Genomic DNA, 10,000 nt, shown 5'->3' on the forward strand with positions numbered 1-10,000 from the left:
CACACACACACGAATGAAAAAAAAAATGACTGAAAGAATACATGGCATGAAATGGAGTGCCTTCATCAAGTGAAGTGGTTCTTCTCTCTGTCTCTGTCTGTCTGTCTGTCTGTCTCTATCTATCTATATCGCGCTCCCTCTTTCTCCCTCCCCTCCTCTCTCTCGGACTCAGAATTTGTCCCCATGTCTGTATATCTGTCTGTCTGTCTGTCTGTCTGTATGTAAGAGTATCTGTTGACGATGACAGAAACTATGTCTCTGTTCTGTTGCCACGGCGATGATAACAATGACATGGAATAATGATGTGATGATAAGATAGTGATTGTCGTCATGGCCATGGCATGACACAGTGCAAGGCGAGGCAAGCAAAAATGTTTCGTTCATAACCACGTGTTAATGGCGATGATGAGGCATGGTAGTGGAGTGATGGCCTAGAGGTAACGCGTCCACATCGGAAGCGAGAGAATCTGAGCGCGCTGATTCGAATCACGGTTAAGTCACCAATATTTTCTCCCCCTCCACTAGACCTTGAGTGGTGGTCTGGACGCTAGTCATTCGAATGATACGATAAACTGAGGTCCTGTGTGCAGCATGCACTTAGCGTACGCAAAAGAACCCACGGCAACAAAAGGGTTGTTTGTCCCTGGCAAAATTCAGTAGAAAAATCCACTTCGATAGGAAAAACAAATAAAACTGCACGCAGGAAAAAATACCAAAAAAAAATGGGTGGCGCTGTCAGTGTAACGATACGCTCTCCCTGGGGAGAGCAGCCCGAATTTCACACAGAGAAATCTGTTGTAACAAAAAAGAGAGAGAAAAATACAAAATACATAAAAATACAAATGATAAAAATGACGACTACAACGATAAGACGTGATAGTGATTGCGATGCCTGAGTCGATGTCCACTGATTAGTAAAATGTTACCGACGATGGTAACGACGACAGACTTGACCATCCTGTGAAACCCCTGTGTGTGTGTGTGTGTGTGTGTGTGTGTGTGTGTGTGTGTGTGTGTGTGTGTGTGTGTGTGTGTGTGTTCGTTCTTTAGTTTAACGTCTTTTCACTGTAAGTGATATTAGACGAGGGAAGAAAAAAAATCGAGTGGGAGAAGGGGGAATTACTGTGTACGCATACGTGTAAGTGAAAGTGTGTGTGTGTGTGTGTGTGTGTGTGTGTGTGTGTGTGTGTGTGTGTGTGTGAGAGAGAGAGAGAGAGATAGACAGACAGACAGACAGAGACAGAGAAAGACAGACAGACAGAGACAGAGTATGAAAGTGTCCGTCCTTTTCCTCTATCATTGTTGTGATAGGAGTGGACAGACATCCTCCTCCAGTGGAATCCTGCAGACCACAACAACATTGAGGACGTGAGGGTCCCTTCTCAGAAAATCTGGCTGCCGGACATACAGCTCTACAATTTGTAAGTACCGTACTCGTCCGCTCTATATTTTACCAGGCACACAACTCAAAACCTTGGACATACTTGTCAAATACAGATCTCTACAATGTGTGAGTAGTATACATACACGGGGCATAAGCTCCACAGATTGTAGATACAAGGCTGGCGCACAGATCCGCACTTTTTGTCATAACCTTCCGTATATGCATATTGCACATGCCAAACATATAGATCTACAATTCGTGCGTACCTGTCTTACATACAGCTCTATACTGTATCAAATTCTTCCTGATCAACAGCTCTGTGTTTCTTTCTGTTGGATATTCAGCTCAACAATTTGTAAGTATCTGACGGATGTACAGGACTACAATGTTCACATATCTGCCGGATATACAACTGTGTATGCTGTTTGTAAGTGTTTGTCTGATATACAGCTTTGCCATGTGTAAGTACATGCCGGATAGGTACGTCTACAAATTACAATACATCTGGCAGATATACGGCATTGCAATTGATAAGTAGCTGCCGGAAAATCACCCCAACACTTTATAAAAAAGTTCTGCAACCCCAAGGAGAACAAAAGATAAACAGGTGCATACCATATGTACATTTCTGCTATGTGTAGGTTTTCATGAGAATTATTAGCTGCCCATTACACACACACAAACACACACACACACACACACGCGCGCGCACACACACACACACACACACACGCGCGCGCACACACACACACACACACACACACACACACACACACACACACCACCCATATATATATATATATATATATATATATATATATATATATATATATATATATATAACTATTGATTAAAGTGCCTTTCTCTCGTCTGTGACTGTATTTCTGCAGTTATAGGGAATTATTTCCCATTGCGTCATTAAAAACATTCTTACAAAGCATTCAATATATATATATATATATATATATATATATATATATATATATATATATATATATATACATGTATGCATATAGTATTATATATATAGAAAGAGATAGATGTATATATGTTAAAATACATTTGTAAAATACATGGAACACAAATGAATATTCTTTAATAGTTATATTTCATTTGTGTTTGACATTTTGAGTCACTTGTGTCAACAAAGTCAGTCTATACAATATCCCCGCTCCGGTTGTGCGTGTGTCTGTATGTATGTATGTATGTATGTATGTGTCCAGGCTGAATTTTAGCAGATTCCTTTTCTCTGGAACTACTTGGTCTGTCGACACCAACTCTGGCTTGAAAAAAAAAAAAAAAAAAAAAAAAAAAAAAGAGATAGAAACAATAATATGTCCGCACAATCTAATCATGATAGCAAATGCACATGGACACAAAAATTGCTAGAAGCCCCCCAAAATGTATCACATTGAACGATAGAGCAATCATTTATTTTTTTTTTATTATTATTATGTTCATCTAATGAAACAGTAATTTTCTTGGGGTAAAGTAGGGAAGCTATATAGATGCACGTACGCCGCACGTCTGCCAGCAAGGAGCAGCAAGCAAATAACTCCACCACAGTGAAACCGACTTGGCTAACTCTCCCAGCCTTACTGGCGCACCACTGAATGGTATGGTTTCTTTCACACGAACGCCCACGGGCAGAAGGAGAAGACACACCTTGCGAAGGAAACTTCCAAAGGGAGTTACGAGGGGGTGGGGGAGGTGTGTGTGGGGGTGGGGGGTGGGGTGGGGAATCTGCTGTCAGCTGTGACAAAAAAAAAAAAAAAGGAGGGACGAGGGAGTTAAAGGAGGAAGATTGGTTGGTTCTGTGGCTTCATCATTGGTCCCTAGGGTTCCCCATTGTTGGATTAGTTTCTTGGTCTCTCTTTCTGTCCTTTTTCGTCAGTGTCCTGTCTATTTTGTTTGCCTTTGTTTCTGTTTGTCGGTCTGTCTGTCTGTCTGTCTGTATGGCTGTCTGTCTGTATGCCACTGTGTGTGTGTGTGTGTGTGTGTGTGTGTGTGTGTGTGTGTGTGCGCGCGCGCGTTTGTGGGTGTGTGTGGGTGTGTGTGGGTGTCTGTCTGTCTGTCTGTCTCTATTCATTAGTGATCAACAGATCTGTTGAACTCTTAACAATACTGCAATCTGGCAGATGGACAGGCGGACAGAGACAGACAGACAGACAGGCAAACAGACAGACAGACGGACGAAGACAAGAGACAGGAGAAAGCATCACATCACATCACATCACATCACAAACGAGCGCATGATGAAAAGCAGCCCCAGTAGTGCTGAACCGCTTCCTCCCTCAGTGCCTCACTCTGCATCATTCCAGTCACCCACCACCCACCATCCACCACCCCCCCCCCCACCACCACCACCACCACCACCACCCCCCACACACCGCCTCTCCATTTAGTTCCCTCCAGGCCAGTGAAGAGGGATGTGGGGGTTGGAGGGGAAGGGGGGGGGGAATGGGGGGGGGAGGGGACAGTGTACTGCTAAATGGGGTCACTCTGTGTCTGACCCCTGAATCCCCAAGGTGGTCCTTGGCGCCGTGGGGACACGGGGACTAATTCCCCAGTTGATTTCTGTCTCTGGCTGGACTGTGCTTGCTTTCTTTCGTGCGTGTGCGTGCGTGTGTGGGTATGTATGTGTGTGCGCTCACGCGCGAGCGTCAGTGTGTGTATGCATGTGTGTGCACGGGTGTGGGTGTGTGTGGGGGGGTGGGGTGGGGGGTGGGGGTTGTTTTCTTCATTTTCTATACCCTTCTGCATGAAAACCTTTCCTTTCATTTATGTGTGTGCTATTTGTAATAAATGTAGATTAGCGAGGACAGATTGGAAGAATAGGCTATGCCTAAAATCTTAATCCTTGAATAAAAACGTTTTGAGTTCTGAGTTCTGAGTTCTTCTCTTCTTTCTTTCTTTCTTTCTTTCTTTCCTCCTCCTGCTCCTCCTCCTCCTTTCTTCTTCTGCTTCTTCTTCTTCTTCCTTTTACTTTTTTCTGCATTACCGGCTTTATTTTCTTTTTCTTTTTCGTCAGTAGCGCTGTCCCGATGCCCCAATGTCCCTCTTTCTGTCTCTCACACTCCCCCCCCCCACCCACACACACACCCTCACCCACCCCTGTGTCTGCCTCTGTCTGTCTCTGTCTGTCTGTCCCTGTCCTGTCTGCCAGTCTGTCAGTCTGTCTCTATCCGTGGACTAAATGAGACTTAAAAATCAAGCACACAAAAGTTTGTACTTATCATCCTGGCAAAAAAGCACTTTTTGTCATAGTGTGTGTGTGTGTGTGTGTGTGTGTGTGTGTGTGTGTGTGTGTCTACTTGGGTCTTTAATGACATTCAGTAACCATTGTTCATCTGCTCTGTCTGTCATACTTAACCCAAGCAATACTTTCACAAACCCATAGCATACACAACGGGACAAATCGCTACGGATAGACCTTCACATCCTGATCATTTCGATGGATGTATGACTATGTCAAACATGTGCTACGTTTCGTCCTTACTACAACTGCTATGCGTTTGACTTCAGCATACAGCTGATATTTCGATAGCTGAAAATTTGCTTCTCAGGTGCTATAAGAATAAGGGGGGGGGGGGGGGGGGGGGGTAGCCGCGAATGCTTGCCCACCACGTGATGTCATTAGCAATGTTAGATATGACCCTTTCTTCACACCAACCCGAATATGTTCTTTTATAGCTGTGCCCGTTGACCAAATCACCTTTGCTGGGTGTCGTTGTATTGCAAACGACAATCCTGCACATTTTTATGTTGCTTTTTTTTTTTTTAGTTTCTTTGTTTGTTTGTTTGTTTTTATCTATTCATTCATTCGTCTGTTTGTTTAATTCATCGTTAATGAATTCTAGCCACATATCATCATGTGTGGATAGCGTCTATAGACAAACGTGCACTGTGGAGTTACCAACTGTCCAGCTGGTTGACGGCTTCAACGGACGTGTTATAAATGCAGTGTTTGCAATTCCCCGATCGATATGCGGTAATACACGCTATGTACATTAACTTTTTGTGAGATCCCAACTGATTATGTGATTTTGTGACAGAGTTTTTAATCGATTATTTTGCATTGTTGAAACAACACGTAAGTGAGAATTTTCACAACAGTGGTTCCATCGTTATCCACATTCCCAACTATGATATCCATAGTTCGGTAACTCTTTTTGGGGACACAAAGTTAGCCAGCAAACACTCGCCCAACGATGTCAATAGCCGAGCAATTATTGCCTGCATTCAATGGCTTGTCCAGCAACTGACATTGGCATATTGAACAACACGATGACGTGATCGGTAGGCTCCAACCTCCATGAACAACTGTCGCAGAGACCATGATTCTCACAAGGGCCTGAACGACAGAACATTATCACTTGTGAAATTATGTCAGTCGTTATGTCAGTCAGTGATGAAATGTCAGTTTATTCGAAAATCATGAAAAAAACAAAACCGTGTTCTTATTTTTATCAGACTTTCTTCTGCATGGTATAATGTGATTATTTTGCATATGTCGTTTGTAGAGAAAACATCAAAATGTCGTGTTGTGTGATCATCTGGATCAGAAATCTTTTGAAACTGTCAAGAGATGCCCCCTATCACTGCCCCAAACCTCCAGGACATAGTTGAAATCTATTTTTCTTTATTATGGATCGGAAGATTCAAATCACTCATATATTCCGGTGACCTCTCACCATGTACATCAGCAAAACTGATACAAGAAAGTCCTGGACTGGAAGGCTATGAGTGAACTAAGGTCACAGCTGCATTAACCCTTTCACCGCCAGTCAATTTAGAGTACAAAATTTCCTTGTGGTATTAACACAGAAAAGACAGTGCCAAGAATAGCTGAGGATTCCCCCAGCGATGTATAGAAAATACGGCCTATCCTACCACCGAACATTAAGAGCAGTAGGTTCATGGATAACAGACCAATAAATGGTCACCTTTCAGTGACATGGGTCCTGTACCACGCCTGTGCATAAATGCGAGCTTGGCGGTGAAAGGGTTAAATATGCCTTCTCCCAGACCTGTTGGGCCGAGAATCTTTAGGAACGAAGAGTCCAGGACTTCCGCTATCATTGTGTTAGCCACACTACGGGTTCCACACTGTTGATTACTAGGGTAGATGTCCAGGCCTGGCACCGGCGAATGTGGTTCGGTTAAAAAAAAAACAAAAAAAAAACAACAACAACTGACCAGAACAAATACTGGTAATCTGGTATGAAATCGGCTTTATGTTTGTCATATCGAGACGCTTGATAAAGAAAAAAAAAAATGAGGCTCGACATCTTCATAAATTTAAATAAATTTTGATTCGGGCAAAGAAACTAGTTTATCCGGAAACTGGAGGAAGATCGCCAGAATCTGCTTCTTGTCACCGACAGATCATGTAACTCAGCAACTCTGTCGATTCCCGAATGCAGTATAATAGTGTCTGTTAAGCACTTCCCGCTCACCTTTCACTGTGCTGAATTCTATCAGGATGACTTGCATTCTCCAGCAGTTGAACTCAGGTTTTAAGATCGATTAAACTAAGTTGGTCTTAGTGGATAGATAGATAAATAGATATTGACAGATAGATAAAACTGATTTAACAACGATGAATAAAAGAAACATTCTGACTGCGCAACATCAGTTGTAACACTCCGATGTGGTCAACGAAGTTCTGCAAGATATCAGCTGGCTACTTATTTAGAGTTCTGTTATTCGTTGTGCAATAAACTATTCATTCATTCATCCGGATATCCATACATTGTCCATTCATTCACGCTCTTTTTCACCTACGTACTGCTTGAAAAACAAGAGAGGCAAGGCCTTCAAGACTCACTTGTGATACACTTTAAAAAAAATCCAAGCTTTTTATGTATTGAGTATAATTTCAAAATGTAATGTTTAAGATGAGAAAGATCAGTTTAAAGCAAATTAAGTCCCCTAGCATTAATTACAGAGTAATTTCCCTTCTTTACTATCTGCACCAAAACGTTTGCAAAATAAATAAAACTTCCATGCTGAGCAAAAGAAGTTCCTGTTTGAACAGAAAATGATAATAATGACTGCTCTTGTTGTTGGGTCAGAATATCAGATCAAAGTGCCAAGTTTAGAGAATACAAAAATATAAATATAACAGTAAATGCAGTTTGCATATGATTAGGCTTCATTTGTTTTATTTTTTTGTGCCCATCCGAGAGGTGCAATATTGTTTTAAACAAGATGACTGGAAAGAACTGAATTCTTCCTATTTTTATGCCTAATTTGGTGTCAAGTGACAAAGTATTTGCAGAGAAAATGTCAATGTTAAAGTTTACCACACACACACACACACACACACACACACAGACACACACACACACACACACACAGACAACCGAACACCGGGTTAAAACATAGACTCACTTTGTTTACACAAGTGAGTCAAAAATGACATCATTTCAATGGGCGTGACAGTGTTCACTCGTGGTCCTTCCCCTGCTCCTGCAAAATCCTCACCAGTAACTCGTTACATCTGCGGAGAGTTCGATGGCATTTAAAAGCCTGTTCCGTGCGTGTGCTTCGATCTCACTTCCACCTCTTCGTGGTCCCATTTTATGTAATTATTGATCAGATATCTGTCAGTCACTGCTGTTCCCCTTACCTGTATGCCCGCAGGGTCCTGCTTGTCACTGGACAAACACCCCCAACCTTCCACAAACCACACTGACGTTTGGTAACAAAGCGATAGAACGTGAGGTAAATGTCATGACGCCGATTCCATGTGCATGATTAACACATTTGACGACACGAAAGCACTTTGACGTTCGTGTAATAGGATGGTTTGGGTGTTTGCGTGTGCACGCGGAGCTGTCAGGTTTCCTTTCGTGAAAGGCACAGCAGTAAACATGCCAAAGAGGATTATTATCTGTTGTTGAGCAGCTTTTGGGGAGGGGTCGTTCATCAGAGATGTGTCGATTGATTATTTGTGTATTGACGCGCGCGTGCGTGCGCGTGCGTGCGTGCGTGCGTGTGTGTGTGTGTGTGTGCCTGAGTGAGAGCAGGACAGGGAAGGCCACGGAACCTCGGACAGTGTTCTCTCTCTCTCCCTCTGTCTCTCTCTGTCTGTCTGTCTGTCTCTCTGTCTCTCTCTAAGTCCACATTAAGACAAAGAAAGGGCTACTGCCTGGATTATGACAAACGAATTACTGGGGTTAGTGAATGCAAAAATAAATATATAGATAAATAAAAAAATAATAAAAAATAAAATGAAATTCAAAAATAACTTGGGGTGGGGTGTGTGGGCGGGTGCTCCACAGAACTGTACTAATGGCATATCTTTATGTTGTATTTTATTGTATTGTATGTATTGTATTGTACTGTGCTGTACTTTTCTGTGCTGTGCTGTGTCGACACGTTCTATTCTTTGCTGTGTTGTGTTGTACTGTGTTCTGGCATCCTGTGTTGTGCTGTGCTGCGCTGTGTTGTCTATTGTCATGTAGTCTTGTATCACACTGCCTTGTGAAAAGTGTATCACGTTTCGAACAGAAGTTGATTTAGCTACAAGCGCGTACTAGTGAACATAAGCGAACAACAAAGCCATGATGTTGTTTTTTTACCCTTTTGTCCTCTCGTTTTGTTTTGTTTTTATTTTTGGTTTGTTAATATTGTTGTTGTTTTTGTTGCTGTTTTTGATCTGTTCATTTTAGTTTTGGTGACCGTTCTCGTTCCAGTCTTCAGAATTTGATAGTTGTATTTTTGATAGTGTACTGTTTATGATTGTGCGCTATGACGGGTGTGTGTGCGTGCGCTTGTGCTTGTGTGTATTTGTGTGTGTGTGTGTGTGTGTGTGTGTGTTTGGGAGGGGTGGGGGGAGGGATGAATAACTTTTGATAATGTTTGGTATCTTGTGTTCAATTATTCCTTTTTGATATTTACATAAGTGTTATATTTGTAAACGCCTAGGGCTAGTTTTCAAGATTAGGTGTAAATAATAATAATAATAATAATAATAATAATAATAATAATAATATTGTTTTCGCAGCGCCGACGACCGTCTTCGAGAGCAGCGAGACGCCCTAGTGGTGGTGGACTACCAAGGGAAGACACTCTGGATGCCGCAGGCCATTCTGCGCTCCTCCTGCTCCTTCGACACCAAGTACTTCCCCTTTGACGTGCAGACCTGCCACCTCAAGTTCGGCTCCTGGACCTACAACGGCAACAAGCTCAACATCGACTTCGTTTTGCAGACCTCCTTCGACCTCAGCAACTTCGTCGTCAGCAACGAGTGGGACGTGCTGGAGAACTACGCCAAGCGCAACGTCAAGATCTACACCTGTTGCCCCGACGAGCCCTACCCGGATGTGACCTTCACCTTGACGCTGCGGCGGAAGGTGGCGTTCTACACGTTCATCCTGGTGTTGCCCTGCGCGCTGCTCAGCCTCCTGACGCTGGTCATCTTCTGGGTACCGCCAGAGTCCCCTGCCAAGCTGCAGCTGGGTGAGTGAGTGAATGAGGATGGGTGGGTGGGTGGGTGGGGGGAGGGGGGGGGGGGGGGGGGGGGCTGGCTGTCGGCTGGGTTGCATGTGCCTTTGCTTATTGATTGATTGACTGATTAATTAATTAATTAATTGATTGATCTAATTG

The 10,000-nt window shown here is 43.0% G+C and overlaps 1 protein-coding gene across 1 annotated transcript in view; it reads left to right on the forward strand.

The window, feature by feature from the left end:
- LOC143294709 (neuronal acetylcholine receptor subunit alpha-10-like) overlaps nt 1–10,000 on the forward strand; it is a 36,461-nt gene that overhangs the window by 19,585 nt on the left and 6,876 nt on the right. Inside the window, exons 3-4 of the mRNA XM_076606124.1 lie at nt 1,312–1,421; nt 9,399–9,853. Of these exons, the coding sequence (XP_076462239.1) occupies nt 1,312–1,421; nt 9,399–9,853 (565 nt within the window). The remainder of the gene's footprint in view (nt 1–1,311; nt 1,422–9,398; nt 9,854–10,000) is intronic.

This window comes from Babylonia areolata, chromosome 1, assembly GCF_041734735.1.
Source record: "Babylonia areolata isolate BAREFJ2019XMU chromosome 1, ASM4173473v1, whole genome shotgun sequence".
Taxonomy (NCBI): domain Eukaryota; kingdom Metazoa; phylum Mollusca; class Gastropoda; order Neogastropoda; family Buccinidae; genus Babylonia; species Babylonia areolata.